This window comes from Pteropus medius, unplaced genomic scaffold, assembly GCF_902729225.1.
Source record: "Pteropus medius unplaced genomic scaffold, Ma_sr-lr_union100, whole genome shotgun sequence".
Classification (NCBI taxonomy): domain Eukaryota; kingdom Metazoa; phylum Chordata; class Mammalia; order Chiroptera; family Pteropodidae; genus Pteropus; species Pteropus medius.
The window spans coordinates 8,058,784-8,079,040 of record NW_024349224.1 but is presented as its reverse complement, the minus strand read 5'-3'; the positions used below and the strand labels follow the sequence as shown (position 1 = coordinate 8,079,040).

The 20,257-nt window shown below is 49.4% G+C and overlaps 1 protein-coding gene across 5 annotated transcripts in view; it reads right to left on the bottom strand.

The window, feature by feature from the left end:
* The window catches only part of NLRC5 (NLR family CARD domain containing 5), a 75,238-nt gene that overhangs the window by 32,891 nt on the left and 22,090 nt on the right, over positions 1–20,257 (bottom strand). For all 5 annotated transcript variants that reach the window (XM_039880931.1, XM_039880935.1, XM_039880934.1 and 2 more), the window contains 16 exons: positions 19,544–19,661; positions 16,922–17,225; positions 16,043–16,102; positions 13,057–13,125; positions 10,183–11,857; positions 9,016–9,099; positions 8,786–8,869; positions 7,363–7,446; positions 7,159–7,248; positions 6,583–6,642; positions 4,993–5,058; positions 4,414–4,497; positions 3,557–3,640; positions 3,009–3,098; positions 1,100–1,168; positions 267–335 (listed from right to left, as the gene is read on the bottom strand). In XM_039880931.1, the coding sequence (XP_039736865.1) occupies positions 267–335; positions 1,100–1,168; positions 3,009–3,098; positions 3,557–3,640; positions 4,414–4,497; positions 4,993–5,058; positions 6,583–6,642; positions 7,159–7,248; positions 7,363–7,446; positions 8,786–8,869; positions 9,016–9,099; positions 10,183–11,857; positions 13,057–13,125; positions 16,043–16,102; positions 16,922–17,213 (2,960 nt within the window). In that variant the 5' untranslated portion in view covers positions 17,214–17,225; positions 19,544–19,661. The remainder of the gene's footprint in view (positions 1–266; positions 336–1,099; positions 1,169–3,008; positions 3,099–3,556; positions 3,641–4,413; positions 4,498–4,992; positions 5,059–6,582; positions 6,643–7,158; positions 7,249–7,362; positions 7,447–8,785; positions 8,870–9,015; positions 9,100–10,182; positions 11,858–13,056; positions 13,126–16,042; positions 16,103–16,921; positions 17,226–19,543; positions 19,662–20,257) is intronic.

Genomic DNA, 20,257 nt, shown 5'->3' with positions numbered 1-20,257 from the left:
CAATCCCTCAGCTGCTGGAAGTCAGAGTAGCTAAAAGGAAGGTGGTCCCTGGCAGGGTAGGTGACGGGAAGGAGCTGCCTTGTAAGCCCCGCCTGTGGTGGGTTGGACAGGAGAGGTGAAAGGCAGGGAAGTCAGGCCACAACTCCTGGACGTAGTAGGTCATGCCATCCAGGGAGCACCTGGGGCTGGGAGCCTGGGGACAGGTGTCGTGCAGAGGGAGGGAGGAGGCTGGAGCCACACCTGGGACCTGCAGGTCATCACTGTACCTGATCCTTGAAGAATGCAGGGGCAGCTCAGAGGGCATCTGGGGCACAAGGCTGTCAAGAACTGGAACCCTGGAGGGACACACACCAAGGCCAGGCTGAGCATTGCTTCACCCACTGTCTTCAGAGTCCATCCTCAGCCTCACTTCCCCCCATTCAATGTCTATGCGAGGCCTGGAGACAGTCTGATCTGGGTTCCGATGGGCTTCTTCGCTTCCTGGCCGTGTGACCTGGGACAAACCCCTTAGCTTCTTACTGGGAGAATATATATGAATTGCCTTAGTTTAGTGCTTGGTACATATCATAGTAAGTGCTCAATTAACCTTGACCGTTAGTATCATTAATATCATTATCATCATCATCATTGCCTTCAGAGATGTCTATCTCATCTCTAAGTAAGTCTTCAAAAGCTCGGACCCTACAGAGGACATTGCAGGTTGATACTGAAGCAGAAAGAGCTGAGTCTCTGCCCATGTGCTGGGCGGGGGCAATCCAGGAAGGCAACCTAGAGGAGGCAAACACCTCTAGGCCATTGGGCCAGAAATTCTAACTGTAATCAGAGCTACAGTCCAGGTGATCTTCTGGGTTTAGGCCGAAGGGTCTTGGTCTCTCTGGCTACCCCAAACGCCCCAGCACGCAGCCTCCATCCTGCATCATGGGCTCTGTTTTCAGACACCACTTGGAAATGGGAAGGCAGCTCCCCTTCGGGGCTGCATCCTGAGTCTTCGTGGATTTGTCGAGGTCCCCCAGCAGTTGAGTGGCACTGTCCAGCTGTGGAGGTCAGGGAGGAGATGGCTCTGGCTGAGAGTAGGGCTGGGATGGTGTTGGGGTCTTACCTCCCCTGGGTTCCCTCCTGTTCCTCCATCTTTGGGACAAACGTGAGGACCACAGTTTTGTGCAAGAGGCTGTGGAGAAAAGAGAGGAGACAAAAGGCTTATGGGGTTCCTACTGCTCCAAGTCCTTTTTTAGCCTGGCCTGGAGGGACCGCTAAGGCGCCATCCCCCTGCCTCTAGCTGCAGCCACTTACTCTGACTCTCCCCTGACTTCTGCTGAGCTTCTGGGGGGGGGCCTGGCGTCTTTCTTCCACTGAGATGTCACAAACTTATCAGCCCCCACTTTCTGGCAAGATCTTGAAAGAATAGTCTGCCCTCTCTCTTGTTTGGGCCTCAGGCTAAAATCCCCCCTCCCTCTGCCTGCTGTTGGCACCCTCAGCTAAAGGTACTCACTCCAGCGGGGTGAGGTCACTGCCAGGTCAGGACAGACACTGAGAGTCCACATGAGGCTGTGACGTACAACAGGAGCATCCCTAACCTCGCCTTTGCAAACTGGAGGTTCTACATATATTTCTCATTACAAAAGTCATACTTCACCCCTGTGGAGAACTTAGAAAATCCAGGAAAAAGAAAATAAAGAAAAATCACCCGTAATCTCTTCCATATATCAATCTCACTGATAACATTTTGGACTGGTTTCTTCAAGTCTTTTGTTTTTTTAATGCAGTGAATGTTCTTTATCTTTCTTTTTCCTTAAAAATGGGATTGAAATTACAAATTCTTTTTTTTGTGTGTGTGTGTGTGTTTTTTTTTCAAATTCTTTTTTAAAAATTAGGTTTTCAAAAGACAGATGAAACAAAGGTGACAAAATGTTGATAATTTTTGGTGAGAACTGGTTGTTCATTATACCATTCTCCCTATCTGAGTATGTTTGAAAAGCTTTACTATAAAAATGATGAATTAAATTTTTTTTTTTTTACTTCATACACCACAGTCATCCCTCCACATTAAGGCTGCAGCCACATCTGGTTCCAACAATTTCTTCTCTCTGGAGGCAACCTAGTTTATTTAACTAATATCCTATCGTTAAACGTTTAAGTTATTTCCATTTTTTCCTATTATAACCAATACTGAGGTGAACATTTCCGCAGCTAAATGTGTTTGATTTCTTTGGTATAAATTTAGAACTGAATGGAGTGTCATTTGGAACGCTGTAGGGATCCTTTATTGAATCGTTATGTGAATTAAGGTCCCCTAATGCACCTTTAGGGTGAATCGGGTCTCTGTCTCCTCCTTTGAGTGGTGTTTAAAGCAGAGACCACCATCCTCAGTTGACCGTCCCTCTGGGTGGTCACCGTGTTGACATTAATTAGCACATGACTTTCGGTCCCTAGACTTAACACTGGGACTTATAGAAATAAGGTTGCCCCCCCCACCACCGCCCGTCTTAGGTTACGTTGCCTAGCAGCAGAGCCCCAGCCTATGAATGAGGTGGGGGGGAGGTCACGTGTCACTTGGTCACCAGTACATGTGGCATACTGGGGGGCCTGCTCTCAGGAGAAACCATTAAGGAACTGAGGGAAACAGAACGAGACAGGTTCACAGCCTGATCCCACAGGGAGCTCTGGAGTGTGAATGGCACCAAAAGTTTGTCCCATCTGAGGCAAGGGGGCTGAAGAGTTCTGTCTCTGCCTCTGTCACTCCTAGCTGGGGAGCTAGGGAAAGCTGTAACAGTCCAAGGCAGTTATCCAGAGGTGTAAGCTGTGAGTGGCCAACACCCGTAGCAGCTGGAAATAGGCACACCAGCTCTTTAGGGCACCTGGGCAGGGCACCAGCAGAATATTCTACAGGTCCCAACCTAAGGCCTGGGGCCAGAGAGAAGTCTGAGGACTTATAAGAGAATGATGGGGGAGCCCAGGAGCCCTGGGCAGGAGGTGGGAGTGGGTGACAGTGATCTACTGGGAGCTCTTACCTGATGTGCAGGTCTGCCAGGGTCCGGCATGTGCTCACCGCACTCAGCACACGGTGCACCCCGGCCACTGAGAGCCCATTGTCACTGAGGCTGTAGAGAGGAGGAAGGAGGCAGCCATCAGCAGGCTGCTGAAGTTTCCCATCCCAAACAGCTCTAAGGCCCTCCTTCTGGCTCAGCGGCTTGCTAGCTATCCCTTTTGGGATGTCCTGGATCCTTATGGCTTATGTGGATGGATGAGCCAAGAGATGCATGACCTCCTCGCCCCACTCAGAGAATAAAGTTCTCCAGCTGGATCAATAAAGACCAACTCACTGTTTTCACCTCTCTGAGCCTCAGTTTCCTGGTATGTAAAATAACCACCATTTTAATCGCATTTAACAAATGGGAAAACTGAGACTCGGCAACGTTAAAATACTTTCCCAGGGTCACAAAGCTAGTAAATGACAGCCAGGATTGAAGTATAAAGCCAAGGCTCCAAACCACTGTTCTCCAATCTCAACACTCCCCGCCCCAAACCGTTTCCCACTAGTGGGGTGGGCAGAACTCACTCCAGCTTCCCAGTGATGTGCAGCTGGGGTGCAGCCTCTGCCATCCGTTGACAGCCTTCATCTTCCAGCTGGTTCCCGGAGAGGCTGAGACAGAGTGGCCCAATGTGCTGTGCTGCTAGGGTGGGGTCTCCCCTCAGCCCTCAGCACTCACACGGCCCCTCACTAACTTTAGTCGACGCATCACTGTAATACGTGGACCTTAATGGTAACGAACGTTGAAAGACTGCATACCGTATGCCTGGCACTGTCCTAGGTGCTTCTGCGATTATTGGATATCAAACCCTCATAACAACCCTACGAATTAGGTGCTATTATTATCCTCACCTTAGCCCTACCCTCAAAGTCTCCACCCAGGAACTGGACACCATGAGGATTTCTCCAGCCAGAAAAGAGGTCATCTCACTGCACTCTGGGAGAGAGATAGGGTGAGGGGATCCTGAGGGCTGTGGTTTGGAAGACGGACCTACGTGTGGAGAGGTTTCTGCTTTGCAGATCTCAATGACAGTAGTTGCAAGGATGAGGCTGGAAGCCAGACTGTCTGAACTCGAACCCAGGCCTTGATTCTTCCTAGGTGTGTGACTTACCTTTCTGAGACTTAATTTCCTCTTCTATGAAATATAAATAGTAACCGTACTTACATCACAGAGGTGTAAGAATTAAATGAGAGGATATATGTAAATGTACCCGGTACGGGGGCAAATGCTAAACGGTGGCAGCTGCTATGGTAATCTGATTCCCCCAAATTCTCCATGAGGCCGTATGCCCTTCTCGACACCATCCGCCCAAAGCTGAGCCCTTCCTACACTGTCCTGCCTTCCCCTCCTGTCTCCTGCCCCACTGCTTCCTGTGATACTCACTCTACTTCGTCCAGGTGGGGGCCTTCCTGGAGCTGGGCTATGAGCATCTCCACATCTTGGACGGTGAGCTGACAATTCTGCAGCCTGGGGTGGGGGTGGGGAACAGAGGGGCTCAGGGCAAGAAGCTACACTATAGCTCCTCTAGGTCCAAGCCCCATTGCCAGATGTGGGAGCTGGGGAAGCCAAGAGGTTGACAGACCTGGAGTCTAATCCTGGCCCTGCTTCTCAGTAGCTGGGTGATCTTGGACAAGGCACTTAACCTATCTGAAACTCAGTTTCCTCCTCTGTCAAGTGAGAATAATAACATATTTTTCAGGGTTTCCAAAAGAATTACAGTGAGGTAATGGATAGAAAATACCACAGTGCCCAACACATAGCAAAGGCCCATTAAATTATAGCTATTATTGTTGTTATGCCAGATGCCCCTCGTTCAGGCCAGGAGGGGCTATTCATGTTCTCTGCCTGCCCCACATCTGCTTTTCCCTTTATCTTCCCTGCTCCTGCTATGCCTCCTCTGGGAAAGGACCCTCTCCCAATGTCATATCCTTCTCCTTAAGGTAATGGATCCCACTGAGGTACCTGAGTGTCAGGCTTCTGCCCCGAGCCTCTTTCCTCTGGCTGGCATTTCCCTGTAGGTCTGGGGATCTGTCAAGAACAAATGCGGCGTTGGCCTGGGCTCAGAAGTCCAGGTTCTTCTCTTGGTTATAGAGGCCGAAGACTTCTTAGTATGACCCACAGTGAATGAGTAACAAAGACGGTTACTTGAAGGTGCTGAAGATGTTATTCAGCAAAGCAGCAGGAGCAAAAGGTGTGAGGTCAAATGAAACGTTTATTCAAATTCTGGCTCTGCCATATATAGGTGTGCGGCCTTGGGCAAGTCACTTCACCTCTTTGAGCCTCCGTTTTCTCTTTTCTAAAGTGGAATGACAATATCTAACACAGAGTGATTGTAGGATCAAATGAGATGATGTACGATCGAGGGCCTACCACAGACACAAAATTGAAGCTTAGTAAAAAGAAGCTGCTATTATCTAAGACGTAATGGTCTCCATTTGTAGATGTGCCATCTGTACTTCACAAGGCCAGGAGCATGGACTGTATGTGGGTTCAGGCTGTGGGAAGCCCAGGCACCTCCAGGCTCTCTCTTACTGGGACAGGAGAGGACAAGGGACTGCAGAGAAGCTGGGCTATTTGGGAGCCAGGTTTTTACAGACTTTGAGGTCAGTGCTGTTTAACAGAACGTTCTGCGATGATAGAAATATTTTGTACATGTGCCATCCACTTTGGGAGCCACTAATCTCCCATGGCCACTGAGTATCTGAAATGTGGCTAATGTGACTGATAAATTGAAATAGCCAGTTTGCTTAATTTTAATTAATATAAATTTAAATAGCCTCATGTGGTTCATGGCTACTGTATTGAGCACCACAGCTCTCGACAGAGAGGAAAAAGACAGTGGTCCTATTGAATTGTATGGATGAAGAAACTGAGGCTCAGAGCAGAGTAAGGACTTGCTCAAGGACATACACCTTCATCTGTCTCTGAGTCTCAGCTAAGGGGGTGGGTGTGTGGATGGAATGTTCTTTCATGGGAAGGCAGCTTCCCTTTCTTTGCCCATCCAGGACTGGCCAAGCTGGAAACCATACACAGCTAGAATAGCCAGCATTCAAGTGCCAACCAGATGTCAACAGTGTTCTAAGCACTTTAAATATATTAATTCATTTAATTCTCAGAACAACTCTAAGATGCAGTTATTATAACTGCCTCTTCCTCCCCCTCCCCATCCCCCTGCCCCTCCGATTCTTTCTCTTCTTCCCCTTGTCCTCCTCCTTCCCCACCTCTCCTCCTCTTCTTTCTTCTTTTTAGTTAGAAGAGTTTTCCCTACATAGTAATGCCAACCTAGCAGTATCTTCATGTCCCCCTAAGGGTCTGACTCACTCTGATACTTCTAGGGATGCTCCCTCATCACAGGAGTCAGATGTGGTCCAGAGACACTAGAAGAAGCTAACGTCCTTTGCCAGCTCTGAGAGCTAAGCCATTTCTCAGGGCAGCAGTAGCAAGAAGAATCTCCACATTCTACCTCTTCCTAAGCTCCCTCAGCCACCTTTCCAAACTGCCCAGGTTGCTTCTCGGGATGAGCTCAGACCCTCCCCTTCCTTAACTTCTTACCCTTGCGGCTCTGCAGCATTCTCTGTGGGCGGGGAGAGAAGAATGACGAGGTCCTCCTTCCTGCGGGGTCAGACACCAAGTGATGAAACCCATGGACTGGAAACCAGCATATCACCCCTACCTGTGCACCCCTTGATGTCCCAAACAGCCAGAGAAAGCTGATTTTGTGATTGATGAGGAACAACAAAACTGGGAAAAGTGCTCCAAACCAGACATGTAAAATGGTGACTATGTCATTGTTTGATGAATCCCGAGTGTTTCAAAAAGTAAAAAACAAAACAAAAACAAAAACAAAAACCAACGTTTACAAAAAAGATAATAAAAATTAGGAACGCTGAGAGGTTTTATAGGAGTTACCTTGTTTTAGAATTAAGAGGTATGACATTTAACCTACCCCATGATCCAAACAGGCAATGCTAGTTCAGCACCATGGAGAGAGACACATGGCTCATTCCTCGGGCTATGCTTGTGCTTCCTAGATTTGTTGATTCATTCCTTCATCTATCCATCTGTTAGTCCTTCCCACCCCCTCCCTTTTCTCGAGACTCTGAAGGCCAGGCTCCCACTCCTGCTCACCTCACTTGCAGCATCTTGATGGAAGGACGTGTGACTGCCACCTTTGTCAAGCAGAGTAGGGTCGTCACGGAGACATTGTTGCGGCTCAGACTACATGATTGTGGCAAAGATGTCAGGAGTGAATCCCCTATCCCATGGGCCCCAGACCTTTGCTCTCCAAGGGACGAGGGTGACTCAGGCAGGGGTGGTGGAAAGGCTGCTTACTCAAGTTTTCGGAGCTGTGGCAGGCAGGAGAGGACCTCCACAATGTTCAGCACCTCCTGGTCCTTGAGCTGGTTGTCTTGAAAGCTGCAGGGAAACCAAAGCCCGAACTCTCAGTCCTGGGGTGAGGGGTACTTAGAAGCCCCAGTAGGCAGGTGACAGGCATCGCCACCCTCATTGCCGGAGACACAAGACAGGGGCCCAGAAGGAGTTGGTGACCTGCTCGACAGTATCCAACCGGCCCAGCTAGGAGGAAGGGCCCTCTGCTGGCCTCGCTTCTGGCCCTATTCAGCTCCCTAGGGGGAATTCTTGCTTGGAGGCCCAAGGATTCAGATGGTATCCATGAGGTGGGATGAAGAGACCCAGCATCCTGCTCTCGGGGCAATGTCTGAGTGCTTGAGGCCCAAGTTCATTAGGGCCTCTTGGCTCCCAGGTGATGAGCAGTTTAGGCTGGAATGCTGAAGATATGCCACTTCTTGATCCACCCAGAGCCCTAGGCCCAGTACATTCCTTTCTGATCTCAATTCTCCACTTGTCAAATGGAGTCCCCAACCCAGCCCTGCCTGGGTTCCTAGCTGGAGAGACAGAAGAACTGAAGAGTGCAAGGATGCCTTTACGTGTGAGCACTCTGGTCAGGAGAAAGTTTGGAAATATTAAACTCGTCAACATTAACTTTTCTTTCCTGATTATTGACAGTGACCTCAATCTTTTCTCTCATCACCCAGAGCGATCACACACAAAGATATGCAATCAAGAGGACAGAGCGGAGCTGTAGTCCAGCCGATGCTCCACTCAGCAAGCAGTGCCCCCTAGCGCTGGGGGCATCTTTTCTAAATCTCACAAAGGTGCCAGCTGGCAGTCGTTCTGCCAGTGAGCTGCTGAGGAAGCGCCCGGGCCCCACCCTTCTCAGGCCACTCATCAGACACAGGGTAGAAGCATATTTGCACATAGGTACTTAGATGTGTATGTGGATCTAAGTGTGCATGCATGTGTATGCTGCACATGTGCACACCTAGGAATATGCATGGACGTGAAACATATACTTAAATGAACAGACAAGTGCAAGTGTGTACTCATATGTGCACGCATGTGAAGGGATGTGTGTGTTTCATGCATTTGTGTGCACCCATAGTGCCTGCCACCTGCCTATACATTGCTATCCCTTCTCTCAGGATCACAGAAAGAGGGAAGAAGGGGACCTCAAAACTCAAGCTCCTTTGAGATGGTTCAAAATATTAGATGAGAGAAGCACTGCTCTGGGGCCTTTGGGAGCCTGGTGTTTGGATCCAGCCCCACTCAGCTCTTGGACTGATGCTTCCCCTCTCTGAGTCTCATTGAAAACTACTGGCCAGATCCTGATGGACTATACAAGACCTGGGCAGTGACCTCTTCCCCCAGCCAGTTAGTCCTTTTGGAGATCACTCACCTGACTTCTTCCAGGTATGGACAGGAGGGTAAAGCCTGTACCAGGTGGCTGATGCCTCGGGCAGTAATCTTACTTCCTGCTAACCTACAGGGTAAGCAGAGATGGTGGGGAGAAATGGGGATGGAAAGGGGGACAGGCCCAGAATCCACCCTGTGTAGGGCTGAGGGAAGGGAGGAGAGTTCCAGGCATCACCAGTTGAGAATCCCTCTTGGTTCCAAGCCCTGGCTCACCCCAGCTTCTTCAGGCTCCCCATTGTTGGCAAGCTTCTGGAGAGGGCTTCTGCAAAGGCATCCCCACACTTTCTGCTCTTAAAGCTGCCACAGGAAGAGGCAAGGTGGCAGAGGATCAATGCTGGGCACGGCTTAGAGATCATGACCCACCCCCCTCCTCTGACCGATGGAACTGACTATAGTAATGCTAATAGTGTTAGTAATAGTTGTTGTTGCTGTTGTTGTAATGGTTGTAGGAGTAACAAATACATATTATGGCAGAGACTGCAAATTGTCCACTAAAACCCATTCTCTATGTATAGAGCAATATACAACTGGGAATATGGTTTCCCAGCCAGAGATGGCATTTCCCAGCCTCCCTTGCAGCTCAGTATGGCCATATGACTATGTTCTCACCGCTGGAATGGGAGTGGAGGGATGTGCCCTATTTCTAGGACTGATCTTTAACACATTCGGTGCACCTAATCCATGGTCTTTCTCTTCCCTCAGGCCAGAACACAGATGGAGCTGAGCTATGACCACATGGAGCTGAGCTATCCCACTGACCTGGACTCTGACTCTTCCATGAGAGTGAAATAAAATGCTACAGTATTTAATCCACTGTAGTTTTGGGGGGCGGAGGGTCCTTTGCAACTGCAACCTAGATTTTTCTGTAGCTACTACACATATTGAGCCTTTATTGTGTGCCAGGAACGATGCTAAGAAGTGTTTTTCATGCATTATCTCATCTCATCCTCACAGCCCAATAAAGTAGGTATTATTAATGAGACATTCGAGAGATGAAGAAACTCGGGCTGAGAAGTTAAATAACCTGCTTTAAGTCAAAGAGCCTCTAGCAGAACAGCTTGGATCGGAGGCTCCATCCATCCCACGATGAGAGAGAGAGAGAGAAAGAGACAGAGACAGACAGAGACAGAGAGACAGAGACAGAGACAGAGACAAAGTCTGGAAACCATGGCAAGAGGAGATCCAATCAGACCCCAGAGGTCCTGGGAGGCATGGAGATTCCTTACTGTGTCACAGACTAAGGTGCTGGAAGGGTCTATCTGTTCTGATATGTAAGATTTTTACCCGGTCTCCCTCAGCAGGGGTCTCCCAGACTGGTTGGCCTCCACTCTCCCAAGAGCTCCCTGGTCCTCCCCAGTCCTACCCTGCCCTTCCTCTCACCTGAGATTCTCCACCTTCCCACAGCCTGCCAAGGCCTCAGGGCAGCGGGGCTCCGGGGGGCAGCCCTCAAAATCCAGGTGGATAGGGGCATCCCTGTGCCTGAGGATGTTGGTCAGGGCAGCCAGGTCAACGTAGGTCAATGGGAAATTGTGGAAGGGCAGTTGATCAGGGAGGCTTTGGGCCATGAGACCAGCCAGTTCAGCTTCCTGTGTCTCACCCACACAGTGACATAATTCTACAACCTTTGGTCCTGTGAGCCTGCGGGTGGCCAACTTCCTCAATGCCTGTACGACTGCAGCCTGCTTGGTACCCACCCACACCTCATCCTTCTGCATCAAGCGGCTGAGGAAGGAATGGCAGGCACGGGATGCCAGACCTGCCAGGAAGGTGGGGAGGTGGTCTAAGAGGCCCGGTCTAGATTTGGTCCGCAGTAGCCAGCGAGAATTGAGGGTAACGTAGCGGACGAGTGTGTCTTTATCCACCTTGGGGCTGGCCATCAGGTACAGGGCAGCAAAAAACTCCTGCAGGCTGTGGTGGGTGAAGGCATAGACTGTCTCCTGGTGCCCAGGGCCTGTATAGATGCAGAAGGAGGTCAGCAGGCCACGAGCAATTCCAAAGACCATCATGGATGGAGGAATGTCTCCTGCAGAGAAGATAACCTTCCCGGTCTGCAAGCCCAACAGGGCCAACTCACTGAGGCCCAGCAGGGATTCAGCATCCAGGTATCCACGGGGGCTGAGGGCGAGCACCATCTGCGCATAGTTTTGAGTCACAGTGGACAGGAGAGCCGAAGACTGGCCTGGAGAGCTGCCCGGAAGCAGACGGCAGAGGCAAAGGCAGGCGACTTGGCACAGGGCAGGCACCGCGCACATGCTCTGGAGATGTCTATTTGCTCGCAGCTCTGCTAGAGCCGACTTCTGCAACAGCTCGTCACTGAAGAAGCGGCCCACATACTCCTCCACCCGGGGCCCATCAAAGCCCCACATGTGGACTATGGCTGCCTCTGTGGGCAGGCAGGCTGGCAGCTTCCCTGGACGGGAGGTGGCGATGACCCAGCAGCCAGGCAGGAGTTTCCCACGGCAGAGGCTGGCGAAGAGGGCGAGGGCTGAACCTGGGTCCTCAGGGCCTACAGTCTCCCCACTGGAACAGGAGGCGAGGGCCTCCTCCAGCCCATCGAAGATGAGCAGGACCTCATTAGCATTTTCCTCCAGGTACTGGAAGACGGCATCGCGGCCTGCCTCGGGGCTCAGGTACAGATCAAAAAGGAGCTGGGGCAGAGTCAGGAAACTGGTGACCAGATTGAGCTGGCGGAATTCGAAAAAGAACAGGGCCTGGAAGCGGTGCAGGTGGCCATCAGCCCAGCCCTGGCAGAGCCGGCGGGCCAGCGTGGTCTTGCCCATGCCGGCCTTCCCCAGGAGCACCGTCACCCTTGGGCCTTTTTCGGCCCTAGTGTTGACGAGGTCCCAGATACTCATGTCAGCACCATCTTCTGTCTTGGGGTCTCCCATCATAACCCCTTCCTGAGTGTCGAAGGGTGCTGTGGTCCGGCCCCACTGCAGGATTGGGGGGACGTAGGCCTGGCGGGAAGAGAGGGGCTGTCCTGGCCCCGGGAGCTTGTCGCCATAGCGCTGCCGGGCAGAAGTCCTCAGCAGCTGCAGGTACTTCTTGGCCAGCTCTGCAGGGGGCAGGGAGATAGCATGAAGAGAGGAGACCTCCCAGCCCCCGGCTGCCTCACCCCAGTACTGGCCGTTGGGATCCTGCAGCCTCAGCTGTGTATATTTGGAGCGGGGATGACCAGAGTGCACAGGGGCTCTCGTGCCAGTCAAATCCCTAAAAGGAATTCGTTCTACGGAAATAAACATTCTGGCAGCCATTTAAATAAGGATGTCCGAATGGGGAAGTCTGAATCAAACTCATTTTGTTTTGCAACATAGATGGTATAAAATTTTCAGTAAGATGAGGGAGGGGCAAAGGGGCACTTCCTTTACAACATCTTATGGGCACAGCCTTTTACTGTGATATCTGAGTGAACTGTGCCCCTCTCCAGTATTTCAGTTCTGTAATGTCCAGGGGTGAGCACTAACCTACAGGCCCAGGCACTGACCAATCAGAACTGTGAGAGTTGAGCCCTTACTGTGCCAGGTACTGACTTTTTAACTGCTGGGTCATTGAGAGATCTTGAGTGTCTCAGGGAAAGGACTGGAGCCACTGGTGGGGACACTGGGAGCCCCAGCTGGGGGGCTTGAAGTAGTCTTCTATTTTATAAGTGCATGAATCCTCTGACCGCCTGTGAATTCTCTGGCTATGCCCGTGGGGGTTACCAACTGGTGGGACAACAGGTCAAGAACAAGGACTCTTCTGGACAACTAGTAGAGAATGTGGGCTTTGTCTCTTTGACTTCCCCTGGCCTGGCTGGGCCTCAGCAGCCCCCACGTCTCCCTGTGGGCCCTAAGGGCTTCTGCCTTGGTGGGGTTCCCTCTGGTAGCCTGCTCACTTTTAAACTGGCCAATGAGATCCCAGGCCTGAGGTAACGCTGGCCACCTCCCCGGGGACCCTTTAACCCTGAAGACATGGGGTGTCCCTATAAGAGGTTGGATGATGAAGCTGTGACCTATTGGGGTGCTTCCAGCTCCTTCAGCTGAGCCATCTCCGGAGAAGCCCCCTTGTGACCTGTTGGAGGAGGCCCCTCCTTGCCATACTCGGCCCTCTCCTCTGCCTACTCAGGGCCTCTGATTTTCTCTCATGGAAGCTTGGACTACAAGAGTCATTAGGCCCCTGGAAGCTGGTCAGCAGGGGACAGAGTCCAGGATCTGTGCCCTGGCCCTAAGGCGATCCAATCCCAGTGTCTGAGTTCCTTCCCCCCTTAGTACCTACCCAGTTGCTGCTTCCTGCTCTGCTTCGGGCAGGGGGAGGACTCACAGCTCTGATGAGGCCTCTTGAGGCCTGGAAAGAATAAAAGAAAGAGTAAGGGGTGAGGTTTGGGGGCTGAGGAGGTGCCCAGCACCTCTGGGAGCTCCATTCCATAAACAGGCAGCAGGCAGACAAGTGTATCCTCGCTTAGGGACTGGGCAAAGATAGCCCAGTGATAAGGGCCAGAAGGGACCAGGACAAACAGTTTTGATTTGTCGGGGAGCTGGGATTATGTGGTGGGTGTTTTCTGTTGAAGCCTGTTGTTACTGCCATGTACACTTAAAAGTAAAAATTCCAAACATCTATAGAAATAAAAGTTCTGAACCCACTGTGAACTCCACACTCAATGGTGGAAGACTGGAAGCTTTTCCTCTAAGATGAGGAACAAAGTAAGGGTGCCTCCTTTCACTGCTATTCAGCATAGGACTAGAAGGTCTATCCAGAGCAATTAGGCAAGAGAAAGAAATAAAAGCCATCCAAAATGAAAAGGGAAAAGTAAAATATCAGTTTGCAGATAATATAATCTTATCTTATAGTAAAGCCTAAAGACTCCACACAAAAAACTGTTAGAACTGATAAATGAATTCACCAAAGTAGCAGGATACAATGTCAGTATGCAAGCATCAGTTACATATCCAGACATGAACAATGAACAATCCAAAAAGGAAATTTCAGAAACAATTCCATTTACAATAGCATCAAAAAGAATAAAATATTCAGAAATTTAACCACGAAGGTGAAACACTTGTACCAAAAAAACCCTACAAAATACTGATGAAATAAATTAAAGAAGATATAAGTAAATGAAAACACACTCCATGTTCGTGGATTGGAAGACTTACTATTGTTAAAATGTCGATACCACCCAAAGTAATCTACAGATTCCTTGCATATGTAATCCTTATTAAAACCCCATTATGCTCCCCCCCTTTTTTTTGCACAAATAGAAAAACCCATCCTAAAATTCACATCGAATCTCAAGGGACCCCAAATAGCCAAAACGCTCTTGAAAAAGAACAAAACTAGAGAACTCACACTTCCTGATTTTAAAACTTACTACAAAGCTACAGTATTCAAAACAGTGTGTATTGGCATAAAGGCAGTCATATGGACCAATGGAATAGAATAGTGAGCTCAGGAATAAAGCTTTGCTTGTAAATGATTTTTGACAAGGATGCCAAGACTATTCAATGGGAAAAGGACAGTTTTTCAACAAATGGTGCCAAGAAAACAATACCCACATGCAAAAGAATAAAATCGAATCCTTACCTAACACCATATACAAAAAGCAACTCAAAATGAACCAAAGACCTAAATGTAAGACCTAAAACAATAAAACTCTTAGAAAAAAAAACACAGGACAAAAAAATCACTACATTGGAGTTGGCAATGATTTCTTGGATAGGATACTAAAGGCACAAGTAACGAAAGAAAAAATAGACAAATTGGATTTCATGAAAATTTAAAAATTTTGTGCATCAAAAGACACTATAGATAGAGTAAAAGGCAATTCACAGAATGAGAGAAAATATTTGAAAAATGTATATCTGATAAAGGATTAATATCCATAATATATAGAGAACTTCTAAAGTTCAACAACAAAAAAACAACCTGATTCAAAAATGGGCAGGCAACTTGAGCAGACCTTTCTCCAAAAAAGATATACAAACGGCCAATAAGCACATCACCAATCATTAGGGAAATGCAAATCAAAACTACAGCGAGATACCACCTCTTACCCATTACCATGGCTACTATAGAAAAAGAAAACAGAAAATAATACAGAAAAAGAAAACAGAAAATAATTGGTGAGGATGTGAAGAAATCGGAACTCTTGTGCACTGTCGGTGGGACTGTAAAATGATACGGCTGCTGTGAAAAGCAGTATGGAGGTGCCTCAAAAAAGTAAAAATGAAACTATCATAAGGCCCCAGATTCTGGATATAAAATTGAAAAAATTAAAATCAGGGTCCTGAAGAGATATTTGTTCACTCACGTTCACGGCAGCATTATGTACCATAATTAAACCGTGGAAGCAACCCAAGTGTCCATCGACAGACAAATAAGTAAAATGTGGTATATACATACATCAGAATATTATTCAGCTTTAAAAAAGAAGAAAATTTTGACACATGTTATAATGTGGGTGAATCTTGAAGTCATTATACTAAGTAAAATAAGCCGGTCACAAAATGATACCATGTATATGAGGTACTTAGAGCAGTAAAAGTCATAAGAGACAGGAAGTGAAATGGTGGTTACCAGTGGCTAGGAGATGGATGGATGTGCAGTTACTGCTCAACAGGCGTGAAGTTTGGGTTTTACAAGATGAAAAGAGTTATGGAGATGGACGGTAATGATAGCTGTATGTTTAATACAATTGAACTGTACACTTATAAATGGTAAAGATGGTAAATTTTATATTATGTGTATTTTACCACAATAAAAAGAGTTTCTGAGAATAGAGTGTGGCCCACGAATTGGTGACGGGGCCACCATTCCATCAGAAAATCAGTCAGAGGCTCTCTGGGTGTGGACAGGAGTCCGTGGGTCAGTGACAGGCCCAAGGTCTCCAAATGGTGAGGAGCCTGAGTCTGTGGGGCTGGAGCGTGAGGCCCAGAAGCTTGGGGACAGGGAAGTGAGAACAGGCTTCCCCAAGTGAAACCAGACAAAGGATTCTGGCAGTGCCATGGGCTGACAATTCGGGCTCTCCCAGAAGACTCCAGGTTAGACCTCCAGGACAGGCCAAAGCCTTGAGGGGCACAGAGCAGGAGGAGGTGGAACTGGGAGCCATGGTGAGGGGCAGGGGACATGTGCAAATGGGTCAGGGAATGAGGAAGATGGTTTATGGGAAATGGCTGTAACCAGCCACCATCAGCCTCCTCCAGGTTTGACGTGGGGACTTAGCATGCTCACCATCCCCTTCTGGCTCCCCAACCCCAGGCCTCACCATGGTGGAGCTGAGATTCAGGTTGGCTTTCTTCATCAGCTTCCGAAGGACTAGGAAATCCTGAAAGAGAGGGGAGGGCATATGGAGATGTGGTGGGATATCCTGGGATCAGCTCTGCCCTGATGTCTGGCTCAGGGCTCATTCCTCAGGGTGGGTCCCCAGCAAGGGAGCAACGAAGTTTACCTTAGCGATCTGGGGAGGGCACAGCTAGTGGTGAGCCTTGACGGTAGCAGAAAGCAGAAATATGTGTGTATGTATAGGTTTGTGCATATATAGGTATGTGTGTGCAGGCACATATGTACACATGCATGCACACATGTAACATGTGTTTGTGCACATGCATGCACCTGTGTATACACACGTGTGCACACGGTGAACCCCCTGCATTTCCTGTACGGTGCCTTGTGGTAGAGTTGTTGAATGAGTTCTTACTGTTTCCCCACGGTGCTTTGTAAGTAGAAGGTACCCAAGAAACGCCCTCTGAACTGAGCAGACTCAATCTGCCCTGGTCACAAGTAGAGGTCAGAAGGCTCTCCCTATGACTGCTTCTGACCACTTTGCAAGAAACCTCTTGGGAATTATGAGCTATTTGGAATTTCCTGGCTGGAAGGAGCCACTTGGTCCTTTCTCGCTATGCATCCTGCCTCCGTGGGCAACTAGGGTAGGGTAATAAAAGGTGGAAAGAGCCCTCCAGGTCCCCAGCTATTTTGGTGGCATTAGCGAACTTGTTCTGGGAAGCATCCAGAAACATGTAATTTTGTTCCTGGCTTGGCTGCGCCGTCTCTGTGTGACTCGGGTGGATCCCGGCCTTCTCTGGGCCTGACTCCCTGTGACACGGCGTCCAGCAGGCTGCTTTGCACCTCTCACGTCCACCCTTACCTTCTCCGTGGCCCCAGGTACTCAGCAGCAGCACCTCTAGGTCCAGCGGCACATCCAGCTCCATGCACACACAGTTGATGAACTCCTGCCATGTAGCAGTTCCTTGGGCGTGCAGTTCCCTGAGTTGTAGGGAGACTGTCTGCCTGAGTTCTAGGGCCTCATTCCCGGAGCCCAGGTCCTTGTTGGGGAGAAAGAACTTGACCTTGGCACTCAGCCATTCTGGGTGTTCGCTGAGCAGACTCACGAGCCAACCCAGGTTCTCGGTGTCCAGCTGGAGGCTGATGGGGTCCATGAGGAGCTGGCCCTGCAGAGACAGGGTAGGCAGGTAAGCGAGACAACAGCTGAAGGGGGAGACAGGTTAACTGGGGGGACAGGTGAGCAGTGGGACACGTCGGCTGGAGGGAAGCCAAGGAAGGCAGTCACGCATCCGAGGGGCAGGCAATAGGCTGACAAGTGGCCTCTCCGTGGAGTCTCCATGTCCAGAGGTTAATCCCCTTCTTCTGCATCCACCCCCACCCCAAGCTGTGCCTGCAAACTGGCTCTGAAATGCTTCATTTCCTAGAGATGGTGTCTCGAGAATGCTTTATTCGTTCTCGTCTCCATGGACTCTTTTGTGCTGCTCTCTGTCAGTTAAGCTCCTGGCAGAGACAACTAGTTGTCCCCCAAAATCTGTTCTCCCCTTGTTCCTTAGACCTAGAGCCCCAGGATAGTCCCTGGTCATTGGGAATAGACTCTATTTCTCAGCCTTCCTTGCAGTTGGATGTAGCCATGTAATTAAGTTTTGGCCCATGTGATGTAGATGGAAGTGTTTTTATGTCCTTCGTTGCCTCTTTCTGTTGGCTAGAATGTCAATGGGATGGCTGAACCTTGGGCAGCCATACTGGATGATGAGGTGGAAGCCAGTGCTTAGGAAGGTGGGCGGGGGGAGTGCACAGCTTTATAATTAAAATTTTTGTGTACATCTATGATTGTTTCCCCGGGGAAGCTTTCCACCTGCCCTGGACTCTCTGACTTTGAACTTCTATTAAATGACAAAGAAATACATTTCTATTCTGTTTAAACCACTGTAATTTAGGGCTAGACACTGTTGTAAATGCTGTATGTGTCTCATATAATCTTGACAATCCAGAGACTCCCACTTTTAACTCTAAAAAGGCTGGGAGGCCCACCAGGAGCCAGCCACACCAATTATCAGAGGCTGGGGCAAGAACAATGTGTCCGGGGTTCAGACCCCAGCTGCTCCTTTGACCCCTAGAAAAGCCCTACTAGGCATGTGTCCCCAGCCCCCTCTCATCATCCCTCCCCAGTCAGAGCTTTAGAATTCACGAAACATGTTCACAGCCATGGGGTAGACAGGGATCACCATCCCCAATGAACAGACGGAAGAACTAAGGCCAGGGAAGGGTAAAGGTCATACCGTACGTCTATGGCAGAGCCAGACACAGAGTTGAGATTTCTTAATCTGAGCCAGTAAATTTCCAAGGCCTTGGAGCCCTAGCTGATACCGGACGAGGGCTCTATCCCTGAACGGTGTGTGATCCTGACAAGAGGATGTGGCCATGGCCTAGGGCACAGCTTCTTTTCCGGACTATAGTACCCAAAGTCCATGCTGACCATAAAGAAGTCATCCAGAGCAGCAAGGTGCCAGGTGGAAGTGAGGCGTGCCTTAGATGGCATCGTTTCTGGGGACGCTCTTTATCCTTGACCTCCCCCTCCAGCCAGTCTCACACACTCCCTTAGTTCTCACCCCTCGTGCTCTATCCCGTTGGGGTGGGACGTCAAGCTCTTTAACCATCCTGGGAGAAAAAGCACATTGCGTCATGATTGGTCACCGAGACCCCTGTGGGAAAGAGCCTTGGAGGCCGAGGATTACAGGGGAAAGACCCTCGGCCCCAGGGTTAGGAAACCAGCGTTCCTGTCCCAGCTCCGTCGCTCGTCTTCACACATTCTTCCTCCTCTTTCTAGGTCCTTGGTAGGACTGCATTTCTCTGTCCCCTCGAAATCAGAAAAGGCCAGGAAACTTGCTTTGGCCAATGAAATGGCCTAAACAATGGCCTGTGTCAAGTTTTAAAGAGCCTATGCGTGATCACCTCTCTCTCTCTCTCTCTCTCTCTCTCTCTCTCTCTCTCTCTCCCCACACACACACACACACACACACACACAGGGACCAGCAGTACTCCCAGGCTTAGCTGCTTCGGGGTCCAGGAAAGAGGATAATGTGGAATAGAGGTCCCAGCCGATTCACAATAGACCAGAAGTAGGAGCGGGAAACAAACTCTTGTTGTAGTAAGTCACGACTTTGGAGGTTGTTTGTTACTGCAGCATAAACTAGCCTATTTTAGCTGATACGCTAATAGTATAACCTTGAGCAAGTCTCTTCCCTATCTGGGCCTCGGTCACATCATCTATAAAATGGATAGATTAGATGCTGTCTCAGACCCTTGTTGATTTTCTTGGTCCCGTGATTGCCACTTTCATGCTGAGTGGTGGCTCGGGGTAGGTTTGTTGTGTCAGGGGCAGCGCAGTGGGGTAAATGTGGATAGGGAGCAGTCTTGGCAGTAGGGGGTAGTGAAGCGGTGAATGGGAGGGCAAGAGAGGAGGCCAAGGGCGAAGACCACCTACTTGGCTTCCTGGTTCATCATAGATGCTCTAGGGTGTCTGCGGAGAGGGTCTCATGGACGCCCGGGCCAAGTCTTGTGTCTTGAGCTGGATTTGCAGGTTGTTTCCATCAGGTAGACCCCTAAGAAGAGAGGAGACAGGGTGCTTCCCCATTATTCCAAAATCCAAGAGGGTACCAGCCCTCACCCCTGCCTCCAGAGACACCTCTGAGGGCATGCGACCCAGAAACGGTCCCCTCGCCTTCATGCTCAGATCCTGTTCTTTCCCGACTCTTGCTTTTTCTGTCCCTGGACCGTGCACTGCTCGACCCTCCCTGAGGTCACCTCCTGCCACATCTGGCCCAGAGGAGGCCTCCCTTCCTCTACTAACTTGAATAATCACCTTACAGTGACTTGTGGCATTACAGAGCACCCTTCAAATCCAGCTGACTTATTACAGCTTATTTATTGGGATGAAAATGGCATAAACCTCACCATAGAGGCCAACTTCCTTTCCCAATAAGACTCCAGAAAGGTTAAGAGTTGTAATCTTCTTTCTTGTTACATTATGAAGTAGTTTTTAAACAATCGAGAGTAAACATTCTTCTTAATAAGAAAACCTGTAGTCATCAATTATTGCCCCACCAAGAGCACCATAAAATGGTGCTCTGGCACACATGCCTATGAAATGCAACTGTAGAGATCTTGCCTTACAATATGGAATATGGACAAGGAAAAA